Source organism: Phycodurus eques, chromosome 4 (genome assembly GCF_024500275.1).
Source record: "Phycodurus eques isolate BA_2022a chromosome 4, UOR_Pequ_1.1, whole genome shotgun sequence".
Classification (NCBI taxonomy): Eukaryota; Metazoa; Chordata; class Actinopteri; order Syngnathiformes; family Syngnathidae; genus Phycodurus; species Phycodurus eques.
Window position 1 is genome coordinate 33,484,464 of NC_084528.1, and position 26,599 is coordinate 33,511,062.

The 26,599-nt window shown below is 47.7% G+C and overlaps 1 protein-coding gene across 2 annotated transcripts in view; it reads left to right on the plus strand.

The window, feature by feature from the left end:
* Window positions 1–26,599, plus strand: part of syne2b (spectrin repeat containing, nuclear envelope 2b) — a 73,082-nt gene that overhangs the window by 12,579 nt on the left and 33,904 nt on the right. The window contains exons 7-21 of one of the 2 annotated variants that reach the window (XM_061675437.1): window positions 1,896–2,095; window positions 4,550–4,653; window positions 7,260–7,349; window positions 14,855–14,968; window positions 15,094–15,231; window positions 15,973–16,137; window positions 18,535–18,647; window positions 18,782–18,950; window positions 22,637–22,733; window positions 22,815–23,014; window positions 23,832–23,996; window positions 24,214–24,354; window positions 25,865–25,966; window positions 26,094–26,270; window positions 26,359–26,517. In XM_061675437.1, coding sequence (XP_061531421.1) covers window positions 1,896–2,095; window positions 4,550–4,653; window positions 7,260–7,349; window positions 14,855–14,968; window positions 15,094–15,231; window positions 15,973–16,137; window positions 18,535–18,647; window positions 18,782–18,950; window positions 22,637–22,733; window positions 22,815–23,014; window positions 23,832–23,996; window positions 24,214–24,354; window positions 25,865–25,966; window positions 26,094–26,270; window positions 26,359–26,517 — 2,134 coding nt within the window. Of the gene's footprint in view, window positions 1–1,895; window positions 2,096–4,549; window positions 4,654–7,259; window positions 7,350–14,086; window positions 14,162–14,854; window positions 14,969–15,093; window positions 15,232–15,972; window positions 16,138–18,534; window positions 18,648–18,781; window positions 18,951–22,636; window positions 22,734–22,814; window positions 23,015–23,831; window positions 23,997–24,213; window positions 24,355–25,864; window positions 25,967–26,093; window positions 26,271–26,358; window positions 26,518–26,599 lie in introns of those variants that run through there. The other variant, XM_061675438.1, reaches the window with a different exon arrangement.

Below are 26,599 nucleotides of genomic sequence, written 5' to 3' on the forward strand. Positions count from 1 at the left end.
TCTTAGTTCTGGCAGCGTGCAAGTCCTCAAGGGTGGGCAGGGGGGTACCGACAATCCTTTCAGCAGTTTTGATTGTCCGTTGCAGTCGGAGTTTGTCCTTTTTTGTAGCAGCACCAAACCAGACTGTGATGGAAGAACACAGGACTGATTCGATAACTGCTGTCTCAGCAGCTCCGGTGGCAGGCCGTGCTTTCTCAGAAGCCGCAGGAAGTACATCCTCTGCTGGGCATTTTTGAGGACGGAGTTGATGTTGGTCGCCCACTTCAGGTCCTGAGAGACTGTAATTCCCAGGAACTTGAAGGTCTCGACAGTTGACACAAGGCAGCTGGAAAACGTGAGGGGCAGGTGTGGCAAAGGATGCATCCTGAAGTCCACGATCATCTCTACAGTCTTGAGCGTGTTCAGCTCCAGGTTGTGTCGGCCGCACCACAGCTCCGGCCGCTCCGCTTCCTGTCGATATGCAGACTCGTCACCGTCCTTGATGAGGCCGATGACAGTGGTGTCATCTGCAAACTTGTGGAGTTTGACAGCCGGGTGCGCTGAGGTGCAGTCGTTCGCTACCCACCCTTGAGGACTTGCACGCTGCCAGAACTAAGACAAGAGCATGCAAAATCCTCTCGGACCCTACACATTTTAAACACACTACAAAGGACAAACACAAATAGCGCGAGGCAAGAAACAGAATCTAAATGACACAGGTATAGAAGACAGAAAAGAGGTACAAAGAAAGCAACAAAATCTAAACCGTACAAGTTTAGAACAAAAAGTAGAAGTAAAAAAAAAACGGGAAAACGTGTGTGAAGGTGAGGAAAGAGTACTGACACGGAAATGTGTCAGTCGACAAAAAGTTGACAATATTCCGCCATCTTACTACTTCCCGCTGAACAGCCTGACCGATGATCATGCAGAACCGGTGTGCACAGGAGGCGCTGCGCAATGGGGCAACTGAAAAAACACAAACACAGCAGCAACGCAGTAGCAACACACAGCCACACGATCATGACGTGTTTCTAGGTGGACACAAACACAACTCAGAAAGAGATCACATAAATGCAGAATTAAGGAAGTTGGACCCAAAAGCTTAACTCAGCATAACAAGAAAAGTTTTTGATTGACAGAGCGTATTAAATGGGAGAATCCTTCAATGGTAGTGGGACCCACGTGGTGGATGCAGCACAGGTGAGTACAATGTAACCATGAGGTAATGAATGTCCAAATAGGTTTACTCACAGGAGTTTGTTGAAGGAAGCTCGCTGAAAACCGTTCAAGTGTGGCACAGGGTGACAAGGCACTTATTTAACAGTAGCAGAGGAGATCAAGTGGGCTGGAGGAGACAGACTGGTAATTATAGTGTACTGCAGTGCTTTGTAATGGGCCTGGTGAGAGTAGTAGTAGTCCACAATCCAAATCCAATTTCTAAGCCGGGTCCAAAGTAATCACCAGTAATCAGGTATCGTCAACTTCTGCAGTCCAAGATCCAAAAAGGCAAATCCGATACTTTCTGTGGTAAAAAAAAAAGAATCCAGCGAGGGACTTGTAAATCTGGTCAGGTGGCAGGCAGAGGCCAAATTCAGATTCAAAATGCTCGAGAGTACTGCAAAGGCAAGTGACATTCTGGCACTGAGGTGAAGAGCAAAGCTGGTTACGTTGAGCAAGGAACAACTGAAAATCATCACAGGAACAAGCAGGAGCATCAAAAAACAAGTAGGAGCAGGAAATTAGCAGAACATGACGCAACCTATTCAAACGTAAACTTAAACTTTTTTTTTTTCAACATCCCAACTTGACAAAAAAAAAAAACCCTGAATGCTGCAAACGTCGGACGATTGAAGTATGGGAGGAGCTGTGACGCCAAACGTGAAGAAATGAAGTTGTGGTGTGCCATTTGCTTTCAGGGCGGGATGTTCGGTGAACGTGAAGGACTTCAAGGGCAGCTGGCGCAGCGGTGTGGTCTTCCTGGCCATCTTGTACGCGCTGCGCTGCAACCTGGTGGACCTGTCCGAGGCCGCTCGCCGAAGCAACAAGCAGAACCTGGACGAGGCTTTCCGAGTAGCCGAGCGAGAGCTCAACATCCCGCGGCTGCTGGAGCCCGACGGTGAGGACGCCGCCTCCAAACTCGCCACTGAGCCACACATTATTTACCTTGACTTGATTTAGTTTACCGTGCTAAAACCAATCCATCACTGGAAGTAAAGCTTTTCGAAGCAATTCTATAATGTTTATAAATATTATATGTATGTAAAAGCTAGGGACTAAAGCAAAAAGTCAATAATTTTTCAGAGTTTTGGGGTGGCCAGGGCTCTTGATCCCACGAGCAGTGGCGGTTTCCGGCATATGTGATACAGTATGTGCAGTCGCAGAGAAGGGTCTCGCACAGGGCACCTTTCAAGCTAGGACCGTTCAGAAGCTAAACAAGAGCAAGCTGTACTAAATTGACCTTGACACATAGCAAAAAGTGGAGCAAACAATTTATATTCTCAAAATTAAATTCTTTGGAAGTCTTATTAAATGATGTGAATTGTGGAAAACAAGCATGTGAGGAATGGGAGCAATTTTTTTGTTCTCTTCTCTTGCATTGCCACCCAGTGTAGAACGTAAGTAGTTCAATGTATATAGACCGTGTCAATTGTTAATTAGAGTATATGCTGCAGACCTCTAAAAACCAGACGGCGGGCCGCAAATGGCCCCCGGGCCGTAGTTTAGAACCACTGAGCTAGCATGAAAGAGAGTGACGGTAGGCCGACAGAAAGCGAGAATGCGACTGGATCGAGGGATAAGGAAGCAGCGTGTACTGTATTGATTGTACAACCCCAATTTCAATGAAGTTGGGACGTTGTGTTAAACATCAATAAAAACAGAATACAATGATTTGCAAATTATGTTCAACCTATATTTAATTGAATACACTACAAAGACAAGATATTTAATGTTCAAACTGATAAACTTCATCGTTTTTAGCAAATAATCATTAACTTTGAATTTTATGGCTGCAACACGTACCAAAAGAGCTGGGACAGGGTCATGTTTAGCACTGTGTTACATCACCTTTTCTTTTAACAACATTCAATAAACGTTTGGGAACTGAGGACACGAATTGTTAAAGCTTTGTAGGTGGAATTCTTTCCCATTCTTGCTCGATGTACAGCTTCAGCCGTTCAACAGTACAGGGTCTCCGTTGTCGTATTTTATGCTTCATAATGCACCACACATTTTCAATGGGAGACGGGTCTGGACTCAGGCAGGCCAGTCTAGTACCCACACTCTTTTACTACGAAGCCACGCTGTTGTAACACGTGCAGAATGTGGTTTGGCATTGTCTTGCTGAAATAAGCAGGGGCGTCCATGAAGAAGACGTTGCTTGGATGGCAGCATATGTTTCTCCAAAACCTGTATGTACCTTTCAGCAATAATGGTGCCTTCACAGATGTGTAAGTTACCCAAGCCATTGGCACTAACACAGCCCCATACCATCACAGATGCTGGCTTTTGAACTTTGCGTCCATAACAGTCTGGATGGTTCTTTTCCTCTTTGGCCCGGAGGACACGACGACCACAATTTCCCCCAAAAATTTGAAAGGTGGAAAACCTCATTAACCTCCTGTTTCTGTCAGAAAAACTCAGAAGGATTTTTTCCAAACGTAACATACCGGGGACTGTGGTGGGTGTCTGGTGACCCCATTTAGGCACCCCCCTACTTGGCCCCCCAGCCTGGCATCTCTCTTAGTGGCGTGGCACCAGGGCTGCCCGACTGGCCCCTCGCCTGCTTCTGGGCCTTCTGGGCAAGCGCCACCTGCCCCAATGGGGCTAGTCGGGTGCGTTGGGGGTGGAGTGTGATGCGCTGGGGTGGGGGAGTTCTGGCGGTTCCTTGGGGCCTACCTGTTGTTCTCCAATAATCATACATATTCAAGTTGTTTTGTCCATTTATTTGTCACTCTCAACAGCTTCACTTAACAGCACGGTCAATACCGCCAAAACCAACTTTTTGTCATCACTTGGCGCTTCGAGTAACAGGTTGATGATTGCGGCCAACATATTTTACTTAACATACCCGCCCAGTGCCCTTGCGGTGTGCCTGTGTGCCCCCTGTCCCTCGTGCAGTGTATCTGTATTGGTTTATGCCATAAACCCCATAAAAACATGCAAACGAAAAACGAATATCATATACGATGACATGGATATAATTTATAGTCAGGTGTAAATGTTTGTCCGTGTGTGTGCTGCACTTCCTGTGAAGCTCCCTTGTGTGTTATAAAGAAGTTGTTATGTTCAAACTTGTGATGCCTGCAGGCTGGCTGAGTGTCGGCTGATCAGCTCGCTGTTCGCTGCCTTCTCCAGAACATAAAACTCTCGCTTGTTTCACTTCTTCTCGCCTGTTAGCCACTTGAGCTTCTCACATGAGAGAGAGGGGTGGGGTGGGGTGGGTTGGGTTGCATTGGGAGGGACTGAAGAGGGGGCTGTCCGAAGGTTCTAGAATGTGAAAGCAACACCTTCAGCTTCCCCACGCGAGAGAACAGCATCGTGATGGACAATTGTGATGATGCCCATGCAGATGTGGACGTTCGGGAGCCCGACGAGAAGTCCATCATGACCTATGTGGCGCAGTTCCTGCAGTACTCCAAAGATGCGCCCGTCTCCGAGCATGACGCCATGCAGGTCAGTAAGCCTTCCTCGTAATGACAGGCGTGAATGAATGACTGCTTCAGTTACTACAGTAGACCCTCCAAAGTCACACACCATCTGTTCCACCACCGAGTCCATAATTTGGTCCACGGTGTTTGCTTTGTTTCAGGTTCAATATTTTTTATATACAATGTACAATATTGTATATGGCGGCACGGTGGATGACTGGTTAGCACATCTGCCTCACAGTTCTGAGGACCGGGGTTCAAATCCCGGCCCCCCCTGTGGGGAGTTTGCAGTGTTCTCCCCGTGCCTGCGTGGGTTTTCTCCGGGCACTCCGCTTTCCTCCCACATCCCAAAAACATGTGTGGTATGGTAGGTTGGTTGAAGACTCTAACTTGCCCATAGGTGTGAATGTGCGCGAATGGTTGTTTGTTTATATGTGCCCTTCAATTGGCTGGCGACCAGTTCAGGGTGTACCCCGTCTCTCGCCCGATGATTGCTCAGATAGGCTCCAGCAGCCTGCGACCCTAGTGAGGATAAGCTGAACGCCAGATGAATGAATGAATATTGTATATGCAAAAAAAAAAAAAGGTTAAGCGCTGTAGCCGTCTCTCAGGTCAATGAAGACATTTTCAGATGGATACTCCACTCTCTTTACCATCAGAAAAGTACAAATGAACACTAGAATACCAGTGACCCTGTTCCGCTTGCCGAGGGCCTTCGACTTCAGCTCAATTTCTTGTTTCTGTGGCTAAGATTCATAGATCGGAACGTGAACGACGGAACGATGAACTTAATTACAATTACAGGACAGATTAATTTATCTTTGGTTTGGTGAACATTGTCTTGAGATTCGGGACTCAAGTTCCTCAGCTTGGTGTCCCTAAGCTCCTCTTTTCAAAGTCTAAGAGGGAACCAGTTTCTCTGGAGCTCAAGTCTACAGTATGTGACATTGCCTTGAAAGAGGTTAACTCATAAAACTTAGTGACATGAAGGTGTTTACCAAAGAGCAGTTCTGGTAAAGTAATTTTTTTACGCGAGCTAGTTCCGTTCATAGTTCATAATTTTGAACGAAGTTCACGTTCCAAAAATGAATTCGTTCCAAGTTCTTTTTTTTTCCGCAATATGTTGCTGCAACTTATTTCTGGCCCCCAAATGCTTGCATTGGTTGCCAGCCAGTCAGGCCACACTAGTAGCCAGCTGCAGCTTTCACCCGACAGTCTCCAAAACAGGAGGAAAAACTTGTTGCTAGAATGGTCACTTTTTTTTCATGAGGAAGTAAAACAAAAATACAACCTGAGGTAGGAAATTAGGCATCACTGCAGCTATGTCTCTCTAACTGCCCAACACACTGTAAACTTTGAGTACTTGCAAGGACTTTTTATGACCCACCTGCGACTTTGGAGTGCTCCTCAGCCAAATGCCTCACCCCCCGGAGAAATCCAAAGAGATGAGGCTCTTATGCCTACCAGGTACTAGCAAACTGTAACTTCTACCTTACTTATTTCCAAGTGAGGTAACTGCCACAAGCTTTTTTTTTCCCCCACTCCAGACTTGCATCAAGACTTTATACTGTATATACTGGAAGAAGTAGAAAGGGCCACCAGACTAGCTTTCAGTATGGTAAACACTGGCCGTCAAAGAAGTTTTTTTTTTCTTTGTGAAGGGCACAGACACACGAAAAAAGGGAAACGTGACCAATTCATTTTCAGCTTTGGATGTATTATCGTAGGTGTAACAGAATAGTGGAAACCTAAGACCAGAGTGTGAAGTTTTAAAGCCGACACCCACTTCCACCATGTTGTGTCGAAAGCGATCGTCGGTGTCCAATATCTGTAACTGTCCGACTTCGCAATGGACGAAAGCTCTGACGAGATCAATTTTCCCGAAAGTATGTGTGAATGAGCTGTTGATAGCAAATGAAGCGTGACATCATCAATAATGGCAATTCCAGACTTCCCCCCCCCCCCCCCCCCCCCCCCAAATAAAGGTTTTGGTGGAAGTTTACCAACCGAGGCTTTTTGACTTTAGAGGGTCCACTGTATTTATTTATTGAGCCGTATTAATCAATTCCCCTTTTATTTCCAAATAAAAGAAAAGGCTCTGACATCACGTTTTGTTTGGTTGACATTACATTGGCATTAACTTGACATTAAATTACTTTACACTACCTTGGCAGTACATCAGCATTACATTGATATTACATTAACATTGAATTGATATTACAAAGAGCATGTCAGCCCCCATCCTAACTATTTGCATACAAGCTGAAATGTAATTGAAAGCTTCCAGCCATGTGATGCATCTCGTTGGACTTGCCTGGCAGAATATTCCGGTTTTGTTTGTTTGTTTGGTTTATTGTACTTCAACGACATGTCTGTACATGCTGGCTTTTCCTGTTTCTTCAGGCCTTTAAATCAATCAACTAATGGCTACTGTAAGACTTCTATACCTTAACAAGCTGTTCCTTCATGTGCACGATGCAAATCTGATTGCAGGTGTGGCCAGTTAGTGTATACACATTTTTAGCATCTGAAGGATTATGTAATGTTCATGCTTTACATTTGCCTGCAGGGGCACTTTGTACAATTCTGCTCCAATCCTTCCTTCCATCCTCCCCCCCTCCCTCCTCACAGACCCAGTACCTGAGTCTTCCGAAAGCAGCTTCCCCCGTCAACCTGCCCGTTAACTACACTCCTGCAATTTCTGCTTCGCCGCTGCGGCAGGTATTTCCCATCATGCTTTGCCCCTCACTTGTGTCATATTGTGTTGTTGAGCTGCGGTGAGTCACGGCGTGGCGCGTCTGTCGGCGGGACTAATAGCCACTGGCAATAGAGGATACGTAGAGTTCCTTCGTGCATATTTACTGCCTTTATTTATGTCACTTAAGCACTGCAAACAAGACTCTGACAAGACGAACTTTCGTTCTTTTTAGTGGGATTTACAGAGATACAATTAAAGAGAGCATCAGGTGTGCTGCGGAAAATTATCCAAATCTTCAGTCTTTATTGACTACAAAGAATTTATCTTTGATCATTTATCTTTGCCAGCGATGTATAGTGACAGGCAGAACAATTAGCTGGTCTTCCACGAGATGGCAGAGGACACAAGTGACCTCAGTATCCACCTGTTATCATTCATGCAACCGAATAGCTTAGTGATTAACTTAACAGGCCCGCATTTCACACTGTTATTATTATTATCCATTGCATTACTGTCATGAACGGAACAGAGGATAGGACCCAAAAATGCAAGACTCCAAAACAAATGGACAGTTTCCAAAAAGAGAGGTTTAATAGACGGGCATAGGTCGGTACACGGGCAGGCAATCCAAGAAGGGCAACAGTATCCAAGAACATGAGGCAAAGAGGCAAGGTCGATAATCGGAACAGGGTCAAAGTCTTACTGTGAGTCTGTGACAAGGAATGCTGGAACGTGACGACAAGGTACAACGAACTGGCAACGAGTGGGAATGAGACACAAGGTTAAATACAATCGGTAATTAGGTATGAACGAGGCACAGGTGGTGAAGATGCTCACAGAAGCAGGTGTGTGAGAAACGAGAGAGACGAAGACAAAACCTGGAACACACGCACACACACACACAGACACACACACACGACAGTACCCCCCCCCCTTAACGGCCGGCCCCAGACGCCCCTGGGGCCCCTGGATGCGCAACGTGGAAGTCCCGAATGAGCGAATCATCCATGATAAACGCAGACGGTACCCATGAACGTTCCTCAGGCCCATAGCCCTCCCAGTCCACCAGATATTGAAACCCCCTCCCCCTCCGACGAGACGACAACAGCCGCTTCACAGCGAAGACAGGGCCCCCATCCACAAACCGGGGGGGAGGAGGGGGCCTGGAAGGCGGGACCAGAGGGGACTCCCGGGCTGGTTTGAGTAGGCTGACATGAAAAGCAGGGTGGACCCGCATCGACCTTGGGAGCCTCAGCTTCACGGTGACAGGGTTGATGATCTTTGTGATGGGGAAGGGCCCAACGAACCTGGGCGCGAGCTTCTTGGACTCCACCCGGAGTGGAATATGTTTGGTCGAGAGCCAAACTCGCTGACCCACTTTGTAGTTCGGGGCCGGTGTCCTCCGACGGTCAGCAGCGGCTTTGTAGGACCGTCCCTGGCGCAGCAGCATCTGTCGGGCTCGCTCCCAGGTCCTCCTGCAGCGTCTCACCAAGGTTAATGCCGCTGGAACTGTGGACTCAGGGGCTATGGCAGGAAACAGAGATGGTTGGTAACCATGCACAACGTGAAAAGGCGATAGACCAGTGGATGCAGAGGGGAGGGAATTGTGGGAGAATTCGACCCAAACCAATTTCTGAGACCAGGATCGCGGATCCTGTGAAGCGAGACATCTGAGCCCCGTCTCCAGGTCCTGGTTCAGCCTCTCGGTTTGTCCGTTGGTTTCAGGATGAAACCCAGATGACAGACTGACGGTAGCACCTATGAGATTGCAAAACTCCTTCCAAAATTGCGAAATGAATTGGGGACCCCTATCAGACACCACATTCTTGGGGAAACCATGGAACTTGAAAACCTGATTAATCATCAGCTCGGCAGTGTCTTTAGCTGAGGGGAGTTTTGGAAGTGCAATGAAGTGTGCCATCTTAGAGAACCTGTCAACAACTGTAAGAATGGTGGTATTTCCTTTAGAGGCCGGTAATCCTGTCACAAAGTCTACGGAAATGTCTGACCAAGGACGTTGTGGTATTGGCAGGGGTCGCAACTCCCCAGAAGGACGTTGATGAGAGGGCTTGTTGGCAGCACATACCTGGCAAGCATTGACATAATCAATAACATCCCTCCTAACATTAGGCCACCAAAAGCGCTGTTCGACCACTGATTGAGTCTTGGCAATGCCTGGGTGACATACAGTGCGGTTCGTGTGAGCCCAGTGGATGACTCTTCCCCTTAAGGTCGGAACCACATAAAGCCTGTTTTCAGGGCAATCGTCAGGGCTAGGAGTGTCTTTCAGAGCCCCTTTAACCGCCGTTTCAATGTCCCAAACAAAAGCGGAAATAAAACATGACTTGGGCAAAATAGTCTTTGGGTCGGACAAAGAATTCTCTTCGGAGAAAATGCGTGACAAAGCATCTGGCTTACCATTTTTAGAACCGGGTCGGTAGGATAGCGTGAAATTAAATCTAGTAAAGAACAGAGCCCATCTAGCCTGCCTCGCATTTAATCTTTTAGCAGTCTTAATATACTCAAGGTTCTTGTGATCTGTCCATACTAAAAACGGAGTCTGTGCCCCCTCTAGCCAGTGCCTCCACTCCATCAAGGCCACCTTGACTGCCAGCAGTTCACGGTCACCAATGTCATAATTTTTCTCAGCTGGGGTCAGTTTTTTGGAGAGAAAAGCACAAGGATGTAATTTATCATCCTTGAGAGATTTCTGGGAGAGCACTGCTCCTATTCCGGCATCAGACGCATCGACTTCTACCACAAACTGCTGTTGGAGATCTGGCAAAGTAAGGATGGGAGCGGAGGTAAAGCTCGACTTAAGTTTTTGTAACGCTGCCTGACAAAGCGGGTTCCATGCAAAAGGTTTGTGTGGCGAGGTAAGATCATGCAAAGGAGAGGCTATCGAACTGAAATTCCTGATTAATTTTCTGTAGAAGTTTGCGAACCCTAAGAACCTTTGTACATCTTTGCGTGACGTGGGAGTAGGCCAATTAATTACTGCATCGACTTTGCAAGGGTCCATTTTTACTTCACCTTGAGCCAGGACAAAACCCAGAAAAGAAACTGACGCCTTGTGGAACTCACATTTCTCAGCCTTAACATATAGTTGGTTCTGCAGTAACTGCTGCAAAACAGAGCGGACATGAATAATGTGAGTCTCCTCATCCGGGGAGAAAATCAAAATGTCATCCAAATAAACAAAAACATAAACATTCAGCATGTCACGCAGGACATCATTGACGAGGTTCTGGAAAACAGCTGGAGCGTTAGTAAGCCCAAAAGGCATTACCAAATATTCATAATGTCCTGTTGGTGTGTTAAATGCTGTTTTCCATTCATCCCCCTCCCTTATTCTGACTAGATGATATGCATTTCTTAAGTCCAGTTTGGTGAAAACCTTGGCTCCCTCCAGGAACTCAAAGGCGGTGGAGATGAGAGGAAGAGGGTACCTGTTTTTTACAGTGATCTCGTTGAGACCCCGGTAATCGATACAGGGTCGCAGGGTCTTGTCTTTCTTGTCCACAAAGAAAAATCCTGCTCCCGCAGGGGATGAAGATGGGCGAATGATCCCGGCTGCCAGTGATTCCTCCACGTACTCCTTCATGGCCTTGTGTTCCGGCCCTGAAAGAGAGAACAACCTGCCTCGTGGGGGTGTGGTTCCAGGCAGCAAGTCAATAGCACAGTCATAAGGTCTGTGGGGTGGAAGGGATTTGGCCTTGGAAAAAACGTCTTTAATATCCTTGAGATAAATCAGGATCCCCAGATGGGGTCTGTGGATTATCCTTAGAAACATGACCCTGAACATCACATGGCGGCTTGAAACAGTTCCGGGCGCAATTGCTGCCCCATGACATAACCTGCCCAGAGGACCAGTCAATGTGGGGGTTATGTAATCTCAACCATGGGTTCCCTAAGATAAGGTCATGATTCATGGCGTCAAAAACATGAAAACTAATGCGTTCCGAGTGAGAATCGGGAAATGTCAATGTGAGTGTTTGAGTGCGGTGAGTGATCTTGCCCATAAAACTGCCGTCTGCAGCATAGGTGTTGCGGTGGCGTTTTATTTCAAAGATTCTAAGGTGCATACGTCTAACGAGGATGGAGTTGAGTAAGTTTGCGTCAGAACCAGAGTCAATTAATACAGGTGTATGAATTTCTTGATCAGGAGAGCATAGTGTCACTTTAGGAAGAACCCGTGTAGGGTCTTCCTTCATCAAATTCAGACTCACCTCTCCCGTGCCCTTGCTACCGGTACCGGCAACTTTGACGTGACAGTTGCTCACGGAATGACCCAACTGACCGCAGTAGAAGCACCGCCCTTCCCTCAGCCGGCGTTGACGTTCCTCAGGGGAGAGACGGAACCTGCCCAGTTGCATGGGTTCCTCCGTGGGGACGTTAGCCAGTGGGTTGAGACCGGAACCAGGGGATCTGCCTTGGTTTGGCTGGTCACCGAGGCTTGTCCTCAAAGTGCGCGGTGACGCAGCCTTCCGCCGATCTCCATCCAGCTCGCGATCCAAAAGCCTCTTGTCGATTTTTATGGCGAGAGCGATGAGAGTGTCCAAGTCAGTCGGCAGGTCTAGCGGGACTAAATGATCCTTGACGGCGGGGGATAGTCCTTGAAAAAAGGCATAGAGTAGCGCCCGATTATTCCAATGACTCTCAGCTGCTAGAATGCGAAACTCAATCGCGTAATCTGACACCCTGCGCATGCCTTGTCGTAAGGTGACAAGGGAGCGAGCTGCCTCATGATCAGGAGTGGAAAATTGAAAAATTTGCTCCATAGTCTTTACGAAAAAAGTCCATGAATGACACGTGGCGGAATTGCGGCTCCATTCAGCAGTAGCCCACGCTTCCGCACGACCAGTCAGGTGGGAAATGACGAAAGCGATCTTTGCCCGCTCGGTGGGGAAGGCAGCTGCCTGGAGCTCAAAGTGGAGTTCGCACTGCGTGATGAACGGCTTAATGTTCCCAGAATTTCCAGAGAACCTCTCCGGTCGAGAGAGCTGTGGGCAGACAGCAGCGGAGGTGGCAGGTGGCTGCATGTTGACTGTTTCACATGGAAATACCGTGGCGCTATTGGGTGTGGTGCCAACTGGTTCCTTTTCTTGGATAATTTTCATAAGAAGTTCAAACTGTGAGGCCACCTGTCTCATCATATTGTCCTGATGCCTTGACAGTCCCTCTAGATGAAGGTGGAGGGCAGCAAGCTGCTCATCCTGCTTCGAGAGGCGTTGACCCTGCGCTTGAAGGGCTTTGCGCACTGGGTCTGAGTCTGCTGGGTCCATGTTATGGCCAGTTCGTTCTGTCATGAACGGAACAGAGGATAGGACCCAAAAATGCAAGACTCCAAAACAAATGGACAGTTTCCAAAAAGAGAGGTTTAATAGACGGGCATAGGTCGGTACACGGGCAGGCAATCCAAGAAGGGCAACAGTATCCAAGAACATGAGGCAAAGAGGCAAGGTCGATAATCGGAACAGGTTCAAAGTCTTACTGTGAGTCTGTGACAAGGAATGCTGGAACGTGACGACAAGGTACAACGAACTGGCAACGAGTGGGAATGAGACACGAGGTTAAATACAATCGGTAATTAGGTATGAACGAGGCACAGGTGGTGAAGATGCTCACAGAAGCAGGTGTGTGAGAAACGAGAGAGAGGAAGACAAAACCTGGAACACACGCACACACACACACAGACACACATGACAATTACTATAAGTACATTTGTGAGTAAATTGAGATGAGATCATCATTATTTCAGATTATATACTTTTTGTGACATTTTGTGGCGTACTGTAGGGGTTGAACCGACAAGTGGATGCGTCGGTTATAGATTGAGGTCGACTAATCGCCACTCACGTGGTGTGGACACGGAGGCCTCGCTGAACTCAACAGGTGGTTGGCCGACACAGCAAACTGTGGCAGGCCTCGTGTGGAAATATTTGAGAAAAAAATTAGTTCGGTAGCACAGTCACTTATAAAATCTACAAATGCCTATCTGAAAAGGCTAACACTAGCTGATGAGCAGCCTTAAATCTTCACGTCAGCTGTCAGCAAGTTCCCCAAATGCCATTCTGGAACAGTCAAAAGACAGACAATATACTGTAGCATCTGCTTCCACAGTAAAACACAAGCCGCGGTCGATAAATAACCTCTTTATAGTAAAAATTAACGGTTAACGTGTCACAGAAACCCTTCCATCCATCCATTTTCGGAGCCGCTTCTCCTCACGCGGGCCGTGGGCGTGCTGGAGCCTATCCCAGCTATCATCGGGCAGGAGGCGGGGTACACCCTGAACTGGTTGCCAGGCAATCGCAGGGCACATACAAACAAACAACCATTCGCACTCACATTCATACCTACGGGCAATTTAGAGTTGTCAATTAACCTAGCACGCATGTTTTTGGGATGTGGGAGGAAACCTCAGTGCCCGGAGAAAACCCACGCAGGCACGGGGAGAACATGCAAACTCCACACAGGTGGGGCCAGGGATTGAACCCGGGTCCTCAGAACTGTGAGGCAGACGCTCTAACCATTCGTTCACCGTGCCACCTGTCACAGAAACCAATACACATTTTGCAACAATCCACGTAATGCAACTGAATGTTCGCTACAAAACATTATTGCAAAGCATTCCCTCCTACTTTATTGTTTATATATATATTCTTTTCTTAGGGGGCACGGTGGGCGACTGGTTAGAGCGTCGGCCTCACAGTTCTGAGGACCAGGGTTCAAATCCCGCCCCCGCCTGTGTGGAGTTTGCATGTTCTCCCCGTGCATGCGTGGGTTTTCTCCGGGCACTCCGGTTTCCTCCCACATCTCAAAAACATGCATGGTAGGTTAATTGATGACACTAAATTGCCTGTAGGTGTCAATGTCAGTGCGAATGGTTGTTTGTTTGTATGTGCCCTGCGATTGGCTGGCAAGCAGGTTAGGATGTACCCTGCCTCCTGCCCCATGATATCTGGGATAGGCTCCAGCACTCCCGCGACCCTTGTGAGGATAAGCGCCTCAGAAAATGGATGAATGGATGGATTATTTTCTTACTGAGTGTAGCAGCTAGCGACCCTGTAGTTGCGTTACATGAATTGGTGTTAGACTTGTACCAATTCCGACTGTAATTTGAAGGTATCTGATTTTGATTGCTTGGACGAGTTGGAGGGCGGGGTCTGTGCAACTGAGAACGGCGGAGTGAGTGTTTGGAGTCGACACAGCGATGTCCTTTCACATAGACAGTGAGTCAAGACTGTTGAAAATATCAATGAGGTCATTGCTTAGTCAACGTCAACGCGACAGTCTTTACCTTACTGCCGACTACAAAAATCGGAACTCATTCAACCCCTGGTGTGCCGTGAGATCTTTCCAATGTAAAATATGAGCCTTGGCTCAATAAAGGTTTGGAAACACTGCCATAAGGTACTAGAAAAAGTGCTTCCAATGAACTTAGTTCATTTCAGTTGGAGTGAGAAAAAGATCGAACTGGCACATGAATGTCCAAACTTGTGAATGAAAGTATTTTGGTTCCCAGGGGAGCCCTGACCGTAAGGCGCAGGAAGTGTCGTGTTGGCTTCTGCAGGCGTATGAGGAGCTGCTGGAGGGCTGGGACTCCACCCAGGGCGAGAGCTACTCTGAGAGATACCACGTATGTTCATGTTTCGATACCTCGTACGTTTATGTTTAGATACTTTGTTTTGATACCGTGGAGGTTTAAGCTCAACGAGCTCAAGCACATAGGAAGGTGAGACTTGCTAAGTTTTTGTTTCTCAGGTGTTTCAGACGTTTGTGGTGTCCTTCAACGAGCAACGGCGTCCAATCGTGCCTCTTCTGACCGCCATGAGACGAAGCCCCACGCTGAGTGAGGAGCAGCGAGCCCTCAGGGAGGCCTGGGACGCCCTCACAGAAAAGGTGGACTCTTACTCCTGTGGCTTGTTTCTGGATCGTTATCATAATTCCGACCGCGACGTCAGGACGACCGCATGAGCAAGAACTCCTCCCACATGCGCGTTTACATTTGTTGTTCCTGCCACTGATTAGTGGGCTGCCCATTTGGTACTCTCAGTAGGGACTCTTATGTCGCAGTTATATAAAGTATCAGCAAGAGCAGTTTAAAATCAACAATAATGATCTTATCACATGACAAAGCATTTACATTTAAATTAAATCCATCATAATCACCAGAGATGCCGATTCTTAAATGTATGCATGTGTGCAGATCACTTCAGATGTGTTTTGCCAGGCATGGAAAAATGCTGAAGAACTTCATGTAGTGCTTTGCCGACATCTTGCGGCACCTATAGGCAATTACAAACCTTTTTAGGGGGCGTCAATTATTTGCGGATTTTAGGTAGTCGCAGCAGGGCAACACTACATAGTTTACGTTCCTTGGGCCAGCACTACAGATTGTGAAGGCGAGTTATGGGGCAGATTAAAATTAACACGGCAACACATAAGAGGCTGAAATCTGACTGGACAAACAATCTAACATCCACATTCACTTACTGTGTGCAGTGCAGCCAAGAGAAACGCTATCAAATGAAGAAAATATTTGGGTTATTCTAGTCGTAGTACTATAGGTTGTAAACCTCAGTCAGGGCTTCTGTTAGTATCTAGGCCCTGACCTGTCTACCAATGTTGCTACTGCTACAGCTACGTGAGTACAAACTGGAGTTGGACGTGAGCCTGCCAGCGCCTCTGGACTCGGTGGCACACTGGCTGCTAAGAACAGAAGGAGTTCTGGCTGAGGAGGAGGGCGACCCGCAGGACCATGGCCGGGCTGCAGATCAAGCCAAGGAGAAACAGGAGCAACTTAAGGTGAAGATTTTATTGTTAGCGATGTGGACACTTTAGGGGTACCTTATCAGAATCAGAATCATCTTTATTTGCCAAGTATGTCCAAAAACACAAGGAATTTGTCTCCGGTAGTTGGAGCCGCTCTAGTACGACAACAGACAGTCAATTGACAGAAAAACTTTTGAGACATAAAGACATTGACAAAAAACAAAACAACAGTCACTGAGCAATAAAGGGTTGCTAGTTATCTGGTAATGCCGGTATATTATTTTTTTTGACAATTTTGCAAAAAGATGCAGAGTCCTCTAGCACTTAGAGCAGTTTGAATGACTAATATTGCAATAGTCCGGTGCAATGACCATTGTGGCATGAGTGGCCAGTATATGCAAATAGTGCAGCATGGCGAGACAACTACAGTGAGTGCACGAGTAATACATAATTGGCCCCACAGAAATGTGACAACGAACTCAAGTCAAAAAATTGCCAGCATGTTGTAATGGAATTGTAGGTTAGGTCTTTAAGAAGTTGATCGCAAGAGGAAAGAAGCTGTTGGAATGTCTGCTAGTTCTAGTTTGCATTGATCGGTAGCGCCTACCTGAGGGAAGGAGCTGGAAGAGCTGGTGACCGGGATGCGGAGGGTCCGAGAGGATTTTGCACGCCCTTGTCTTAGTTCCTTGTCTCAATGGTGGGTAGGGGGGTACCGACAATCTTTTCAGCAATTTTGACTGTCCGTTGCAGTCGGAGTTTGTCCTTTTTTGTAGCAGCACCAAACCAGCCTGTGATGGAAGAACACATGACCGATTCGATGACCGCTGTGTAGAACTGTCTCAGCAGCTCCGGTGGCAGGCCGTGCTTTCTCAGAAGCCGCAGGAAGTACATCCTCTGCTGGGCCTTTTTGAGGACGGAGTTGATGTTGGTCGCCCACTTCAGGTCCTGAGAGACTGTAATTCCCAGGAACTTGAAGGTCTCAACGGTTGACACAAGGCACCTGGACAACATGAGGGGCAGCTGTGGCGAAGGATGCCTCCTGAAGTCCACGATCATCTCTACAGTCTTGAGCGTGTTCAGCTCCAGGGTTGTGTCGGCCGCACCACAGCTCCAGCTGCTCCGCTTCCTGTCGATATCCAGACTCGTCACTGTCCTTGATGAGGCCGATGACAGTGGTGTCATCTGCAAACTTCAGGAGTTTGACAGTCGGGTTCGCTGAGGTGCAGTCGTTCGTGTAGAGAGCGAAAAGCAGCGGATAGAGGACACGACCTTGGGGCGCCCCAGTGCTGATGCTGCGTGTGGATGAGGTGGCCTCCCCCAGCCTCACCTGCTGTGTCCTGCCTGTCAGAAAGCTGTAAATCCACTGGCAGAGGGCAGGTGAGACGCTGAGCTGGAGAAGCTTGGATGAAAGGAGTTCAGGGATGATGGTGTTGAACGCTGAGCTGAAGTCCACGAACAGGATCCTCGCATAGGTCCCTGCACTGTTGAGGTGTTCTAGGATGAAGTGCAGTCCCATGTTGACTGCATCATCCGCAGACCTGTTCGCTCGGTAGGCAAACTGCAGGGGGTCCAGCAGGGGACCTGTGATGCTCTTGAGGTGGTCTAGCACGAGACTTTCAAAGGACTTCAGAACCACAGATGTCAAAGATGTGAAAGTGTCCTTTTCAAATCTGCAGTAGAAGGTATTCAAGTCGTTGGCTAGTGTGCTATTGTTCTCAGCTTGGGGGGATAGTCGCTTGTAATTAGTCAGAGATTGGAATGCATGCCAGACTGATTTAGAGTCATTAGCGCTAAACTGTTTTTCCAACTTTGCTGCATAGTTCCTCTTTGCAATGTTAATTTCTTTAGTCAGCTGGTTTCTAGCTCGATTATACAGGGCCTTGTCCCCGTTCTGATATGCGTCCTCCTTAGCTTGGCGAAGCTGCTTAAGTTTGGCAGTGAACCACGGCTTGTTGTTGTTGAATGTGCGAAATGAGGAAGACGCCAAAACTCATGGGAACAGGTACAAAAAAAACAAAGTAAATCCTACAGGGAGTAGTACAAAAATAGTACTAGAGCGAGACAGAATGCAAAACGGCAAATGGCTCCAAATGGTGGAACAAGAGGAATGATCTGGTGTCTTTCTGGCGTGCGGGCAGCGCTTAAGACTGGGAGCTGATGACCAATTGCTCCCAGGTGCGAGCCTCCTTGCTCACTCCGCCCAGCTCTCCGTACCCCCTAAAGGTGAGGGCCCGATGACAGCAAAAACAAAACAAGTCAGTACATGAGAGGAACAAAGAGACTTAGCATGGAGTCCAACAATGAGCCCAATGAGAGAGATTTATTGGAGTTTGGAACTTAGGGTAAAAGTGGACTCCATTTATGACAGTGTGGCTAGAGGAAAGTTGTGAGGACAAAGACATGTGACTGAGGTACTATATGTTGATCCAGGTGTGCCTAGAGGAGATGCCCCAGCAGGTGAAGACCTTCCAGGCCTTCCAAAACCAGGACGAGGATGGAAACATGTTGGTTCCTACTGAAAAGATGGAGGATCTGAAAAGAAGGTGCGGAAACATTACCATCTTGATTATTTCTGAACAAAAGTCATTTCTAACATTTTATTCAGGCTCATTATTGGAACAAATGATACATTTTACATTTGGTTTTGCCGTCAATCAACCAAGTTTTCCCTGGCCAGGTTCACCAGTGTGAGAGTGAGCGCCAAGTACCACGGCATCAAGCTTGACTACCGCGAGCACCGTCACACAGTTTTGGATTTGCTGAGCCAGATCAGGACCAAAGTGAACTTGTGGAAGAGCCCATATCTTTCTCCAGAGGCGGTCAGGGTTCTGCTGCACGAGTGGCATGTAGGTTGTCTTCTTTTTTAAGTTAAAGTTTACATCATAAGAAATCAAACTGTCTCCAGGAACATACAGTAAGTGGGTAACAGAATATACCATCCATCCATCCATTTTCTTCCGCTTATCTGAGGTCGGGTCGCAGGGGCAGTAGCTTTCGCAGGGAAGCCCAGACTTCCCTCTTCCAAGCCACTTCATCCAGCTCTTCCGGGAGACATAGTCTCTGCACCATGTCCTGGGTCGTCCCCGGGGTCTCCTCCCGGTGGGACGTGACCGGAACACCTCTCCAGGGAGACGCTCAGGAGGCATCCTTATCAGACATCCGAGCCATCTCATCTGGCTCCTCTCAATGCGGAGGAGAAGCGTCTCTACTCTGAGCCCCTCCCGGATGACCGAGCTTCTCACCCTATCTCTAAGGGAGAGCCCAGACACCCTGCGGAGGAAACTCATTTTGGCCGCTTGTATCCGGGATCTTGTTCTTTCAGTCACGACCCACAGCATACCATAGGTGAGGGTAGGAACATAGATCAACCGGTAAATTCAGAGCTTCGCCTTTCAGCTTAGCTCCTTCTTCACCACAACGGACCAATGCAAATTCCGCATCACTGCAGACGCTGGACCGATCTGCCTGTGGATCTCCCGTTCCATTCTTCCCTCCCTTGTGTACAAGAATCCAAGATACTTGAACTCCTCCACTTGGGGCAGGATCTCATCCCCGACCTGGAGAGGGCACGCCACCCTTTTCCGGCTGAGTACTGAAGGAACCTTGTATTTTATAATCACCTATTACTCTAGAAGTTCCCTGCATGTTCGTATTTGTGGAAGAACTACAATTATAACAATGTGTTAAAAGTCAACCAATTTATTCCTGACAGAGTAGACTATACATTTAACAGACCTCTGGGTCAGCAGCTACGCTTATCCTAGCCTCAGCAGGGACAGCGCAGACTGAACAAAGCTATCTGTTCTTGCCCCCGACTTATACAATGTTTGAAAGAGGACGTATGGAATCGCTGTCGTCTGATTGGTCCAACGCCCACTGACGTCCTCATTGTCCTGCAAAATGATGGCCATTTGCCACTGGCTCCAGATGCCGTCTCCAGACGCCGTCTCCACAGTCTTGCATCTCATGTTTACAGTGGTTCCCCGCAGCCATTGTCTTCTCCGACATCTGTTCTTTGTGGCCTCCACACGTACCCTGCTGGGAGCCTTCTTGCAACACACTCCCACACCCTTATCTGATTTCCATTGTGTACTATTTCTGCAATAAACACCCTTGTTTACCCCCAGACCAGTTACGCCATAACCCTCACCGGAAATGAGTCCGACTTACTGCCGGCAATGCGGACCAAACTCTGTCACTGGGTGTACAGGGACCGAACAGCCCGTACCAGGGGGTTCGGTACCCCATACTCCCAAAGCACCCCCCACAAGACTTCCCGAGGGACACGGTCGAACTCCTTCTCCAAGTCCACAAAACACATGCACCCTCGAGGACCCTGACGAGGGTGTAGAGCTGGTCCACTGTTCGACGGCCAAGACAAAAAACACACTGCTCCTCCTGAATCTGAGATCCGACTTCCTGACGGACCCTCCTCTCCAGCACCCCTGAATAGACCTTACCAAGGAGGCTGAGGAGTGTGATTCCCCTGTAGCTGGAACACACCCTCCAGTCCGGTCCCCCTTCTTAAAAAGAGAAGAGTGTCAACCAGGACAGCCCCACAACATCCAGAGCCTTTCGGAACTCCGGGCGGATCACATCCACCCCCAGGGCCTAACCAACGAGGAGCTTTTTAACCACCTCGGTGACCTCAGCCCCAGAGATAGAAGAGCCCACCTCAGGGATCCCAGATTCTGCTTCCTCGTGGGAAGGTGTGTCGGTGGAATGGAGCAGATCTTTGTAGTATTCTCCCCACCTACTCACAACGTCCCGAGTCGAGGTCAGCAGCACCCCATCCCCACTATACAAAGTGTTGATGGTACACTGCTTCCCCCTCTTGAGACACCGGATGGTGCACCAGAATTTCCTCGAAGTCGTCAGGAAGTCTTTGTCCTTGGCCTCACTGAACTCCTCCCACGATCGAGTTTTTGCCTCAGCGACCACCAAAGCTGCATTCCGCTTGGCCAGCTGGTACCCATCAGCTGCGCAGACCCCCATGGCAAAAATGCCCGATAGGACTCCTTCTTCAACTTGATGGCATCCCTCACCGCTGGTGTCCACCAACCAGTTAGGGGTTGGCGCCACGACAGGCACTGACCACCTTACGGCCACAGCTCCAGTCGGCCGCCTCAGCAATGGAGGCATGGACTCAATTTCCCCACCTCCCCTCGAACGTGGGTGAAGGTCTGCCGGAGGTGGGAGTTGAAACTCCTTCTAACAGAGGATTCTGACAGACGTTCCCAGCAGACCCTCACAATACGTTGGGACCTGCCAGGTCGGACCGGCATCTTCCCCCACCAGCGGAGCCAACTCACCACCAGGTGGTGATCAGTTGACAGTTGAACTGAACTGCATTGAACTGCAGCCTAGGGTGTCCTGGTCCCATGTGCACGTGTGGACACCCTTATGCCTGAACATGGTGTTCATTATCGGTAGTCCTTGATGGGCACAGAAGTCCAATAACAGAACACCACTCAGGTTCTGATCGGGGGGGCAATCAGGCCCTTCCAGGATCTCACTATCATTTTCCCATGTGAGCATTGAAGTCCCCCAGCAGAACGATGGAGTCCCCAGTGGGAGCGCTCTCCAGCACACCCTTCAAGGACTCCAAAAATGGTGGGCACTCTGAACTGCTGTTTGGTGCATCGGCACGAACAACAGTCAGTACTCGTTCCCCACTCGAAGGCGGAGGAAGGCTACCCTCTCATCACCGGGGTGAACCCCAATGTACAGGCGCCGAGCCGGGGGGTAATAAGTATACCCACACCTGCTCGGCACCTCTCACCGTGGGCAACTCCAGAGTGGAAGAGAGTCCAACCCCTCTCGAGAGGACTGGTACCAGACACAAAGCTGTGTGTAGAGGCGAGTCAGACTATATCTAGTCATAACTTCTCGACCTCACACACCAGCTTGGGCTCCTTCCCAGCCAGAGAGGTGACGTTCCACATCTCTAGAGCAAGCTTTTGTAGCCGGGGATTGGATCGCCAAGGTCCCTGCCTTTGGTCACTGCCCAGCTCGCAATGCATCCGACCCCTATGGCCCCTCCCACAGGTGGTGAGCCCATGGGAAGGGGGACCCACATTACCCTTTCGGGCTGTGCCCGGCCGGGCCCCATGGGTGCAGGGCGCTCACCTTTGAGTCCCACTTCCAGGCCTGGCTCCAGAGGGGGTGGGGCTTCGGTGACCCACGGCCGGGCAAGGGAAAACTGAGTCAATTTTTTGTCGTCATCATAAGAGGTCTTTGAGCCCTACTTTGACTGGTCCCTCACCTAGGACATGTTTGTCATGGGTGACCCTGCCAGGGGCATGAAGCCCCAGACAACTAGCTCCTAGGATCATTGGGACACACAAACCCCTCCACCACGATAAGGTGATGGCTCAAGGAGGGGGAGTATCCCATACACTGTCATTAGTATTAGACTAGCTGCTACCTACAAATTGTTGTTGGTGTTAGTGCACACAAAATCTTCCATCGTTTTTCCAACGATGGATGAAATGTTGATACTCCTACTCGTTGTTCACATTTTTGTATACAGGAGGTGGTCACTAAGCAGGAGCTTCCTTCTATGCTGGAAGCAGCTCTCCTTAAGTTAAAGCAAGTTTCTGAGAAATACTCATGCAAGTCTGCTCTTGGTAAGACATACTGTAGATTTGCAGATACTCACTATCTCCTTGCTGGCTCATAAATGTATGCCATGTTTTCCTGGGTTTCAGCTGCAGACTACCACCACGTTTGTCAACAAGTGACGCAGCTGGAGGAGGACACAGTGGCCATCTTGGTGGAGGTCAACTCAGCCAAGAATACCCTGGGACGGGTTCTGACCACCTGGGACTCCTACAGCGACGGTTTGAGCGCCATGCAGGCGTGGCTGGAGGACGTCTCGGCTGGACGAGGCTACGACTCCCAACCCATGGTAATAGCCAGTTCAGTTAACCACCATTTATCTTGAGGGATATAGTCCACCAACCCACAAAATCGGCGATGTAGGGAGACCATATAAAAAAATATATTTTTTAATAGGTTTATATAATACGTCTCCTACATGCGTTAAACACATTTTAACTTATTAAAACACACTTAAACCTATTAAAACACACTTCCTAAAGTATTCCTTAGCACTCCCTCACTCACACAGGTCTCCAAATCAAAGGCTAAGCATCCATACTTCAAGCTGTTTATTTGTCGCTCCCAGTTGAAGTTTACTGTAAAACTGACACACAAAAAAACAACAACTGAAAACATTGTTTATTTAAACACAAAAATGTTCAAGTTCAACCATATCATATCATGTCCTCTTTTGAAAGCTTATTGCTAATATGTAATGCAGAACACTATAGGCAGGATAACGGAAATGAGTAAAAATGTTCCGGTAGTGTTAAGCCTTCAAACAATTGCTACTTTAACATGCATGGAGCAGCATCACATTAAAACAGAGCATAGAACAATACTCATGGGCATATATTCTCTCTGCGACGTGGGAGCAATGAGTAATACGGCATGTTGCGGCACAACATGGTACTAAACTGAAGGCGCCCAACTGTAAATTCGGACTTGCTGTTGTACTGTACAAACAGGCAAAATTGATCGCTTTGAAATCTGCAATAAAGCTGGGGCACGGACAATGAAAAGTGATACAGTGGTGGAATACTATACTACCTCTTTTGGAATGTGCTGCAAGACTTGAATGGCAGGAATGGAAATTATACGCTCTTCTTCTGTGTTGAACCAAGGCGAAGTCCGAGAGCGTGGCAGAGTGGGGGTCCAGACAGGCTCACCTGAACCAGGTGGCAAACTTCTTGATGGAGTCGACGGACCCGCAGACCAGCAGGAGCCTGGAGGAGGAGCTGCTTAAACTCAATGTGGACTTTGATGAGTTTGTCCAGAGAAATGCCTTTGTAGGTTTTTACTGCTTGTTGAATAAAAATTTAACAACTGTGTTGAGAAGTTTTAACTGCGAGTGTCTCGGGTCCCATTATTATCATGATTGCTCCTGTGCAAGCAATCTCTTCAGGAATTTAAGCACTTACTCAAACTTTTGAAAAGCCAATTACAGACTTGTGTGAAACTTCTCATGAGTCGACACAATTAAGAGAATGTTTGTGTGTTTTCTAGGACTGTGAAACAGAATCCAACGCTGACATCCAGACCAGACCCCGAAACCTTCAGGCTCTGATCAGGGAGGCAAAGCTTCTTCTCCAAGAGCCTGTCGAGACAATGTCAGGTCCTTTACGCACCTACAGGAAAAGAATACAGGTAAGATAAGGTGATACACTGTCATACATTACAACAATTTGGCAGATGCAATCATATTCAGTGAACCCCCACATATTTGCGGTTTGACATTCGCAAATTCTTCTATTCAGAAATGTTTGGGGAACCTATTCTCCATTATTCATTGCAGAAAGTAAAGTGCTGTTGATTTTTTTAAACTGTGGGCTTGTGGATCCCTATGAGAGTATTTTGTGATGATGGACTGTATAAATAAACTGGACTTGACTATTGCTTTGGCAATCTTGTGGCGTCTTGGTGCCAAGGATCAATGTTGAAAGGAGTTGAAGAGCTTCATTTGGACAAAGGTAGTGTAGTATATTTTAGTATATGTTATGTATTTAAAATAGTGGCTCATACAACCATCTTTCCTTTGTATTTCTACATTAAAGGCAGTTCAGAGCCCATTTGTTTATTAGGTCATAGCTCTCTCTTTAGATCAGTGATTTCCAACCTTTATGGAACCAAGGCACATATTTCACAATTGAAAAATCTTACACCACAACAACACACAAGCATGGCACAAAAAGTGGATACATTCATTACTGTATGGACCTCCTGCCATCCAATAGAAGAGCATTTATTTGTTCTGTCTGTCACTATGCCCCACTGGCATAAATAGATGAACAAAGATACATTATTTCTTGTAAATAAATAATTTTTTGAGCAATTCAGTAAAATTTGATAATTTCCCACGGCACACCTGAAAAGCGTTCACGGCACACTGGTTCGGAATTACTGCTTTAGATAATATGTCCTAGTTTTACAACATGGTGTTGAGACTTAAAAGAAGTCTGTTCTGCATCACAAGAGATAACGAGTAACATCTGGTGGGCAAGCTAGACGATTTGGCTTCAGGGAAGTGTACAGTTGATTCATAGATAAGAGAGCGACCTTGTGGACAGCAGAAAACACCAAATATGGATGGGGGAGCGTTCAGTTCATAGTTCCGGCTAAACCTAGGGGCGTGGTTTAACTCCACGCCCTGATTGCTAGACCTTTATAAGCTGATGACCAAGAATTTGCAGTGGCCTTTTTGTAATTTTAACTTTACAGCTGCAACTGATGCGGAGCGTAGGCTTCTTAATAAACCTGACAGCCACTGCCAATGCCACGTGTCTCGAAGTATTCATTTAGTCCTGCTTGACTGGCTGCTTTTCAACTGGAAGAAGCAAACCTCAGTATTGCTGTGCTTTGCTGCCATCGTGTGGCATATTAGTACCAAGGAATTATGCTGAAGTGAGTTGAGGAGCTTCATTTTGACGAAAGTAGTGCTTTGCCACCATTTTGTGGCATTTTCAGGTAATTTGAAACCTTTTGAAGGGGCGTCAGTTACTCACTTTTTTCACTATTCATGGCAGGGATCGGTCCCTCTCCCCCACCAATAGCAGGGGACCGTTGTTTCTTAAATGATTTAAGAAACAAGTGCCCAGTGTTCTTAGGATCACTTTACTCTGTAAAAGTTGCTTTTAAGCTTTTGCGTTTTGTCCTTCAGTTAGTACTGATGAAGATAAAAGAAGTGGATCTGGAGGCTCATGATTCTTCTCCAGAGTTTCCTGTGGATCAGTTACAGAAACTGAAGATGGCCATGTCTGATGTATGTCATCACAGTATGAGTCTGCATTCAAGACAACCCACCACCTTACCTGATACTAATATCAGAAATGATAACGATTGCGCACCAACCTAAAGGACATGCATGTGACTGTCACTGTTTTAACCAGATAAAGAAGACCATGTGTGAGGCAGAGCAGGTGTGTGTAGAGTTGCAACACAGTATTTCAGGTCTTGACAGTCGCCTGGCCGAGCTTCTGCACTGGGAGACTGAGGCCATGGAGATGTACCAACTACTGACGGCCACACAGCGACAGCAGCAGCGAGGCCAGGATCCAAGAGCTCGGGTGAGATGATCTACCGAGTCTTGTGTGCTGTGACAGGACATCCACGGCACCGGCTTGAGAGTAATTGGACACCGTCTACTTCCTGCAGGTCCTGATCTCTCGTGGGCTTCAGCTGGAGGGTCAGGTGGTGACAGAGGAACAAGATCTTCAGGTGTTGATTATGACAAATCAGAAGAGCTCGCCCATTCAGTGTATACAGACCGCCACTATGCAGGATCGAGTGCGAGCAGCCTTGTCAAAGTCACAGGCCAGTAGTATTTTAGTTGTTGTTGTTTTTTTATTATTTTTTGCTTCTTGTAAAAGAAGACACCGGAGATACCTAAATGCAA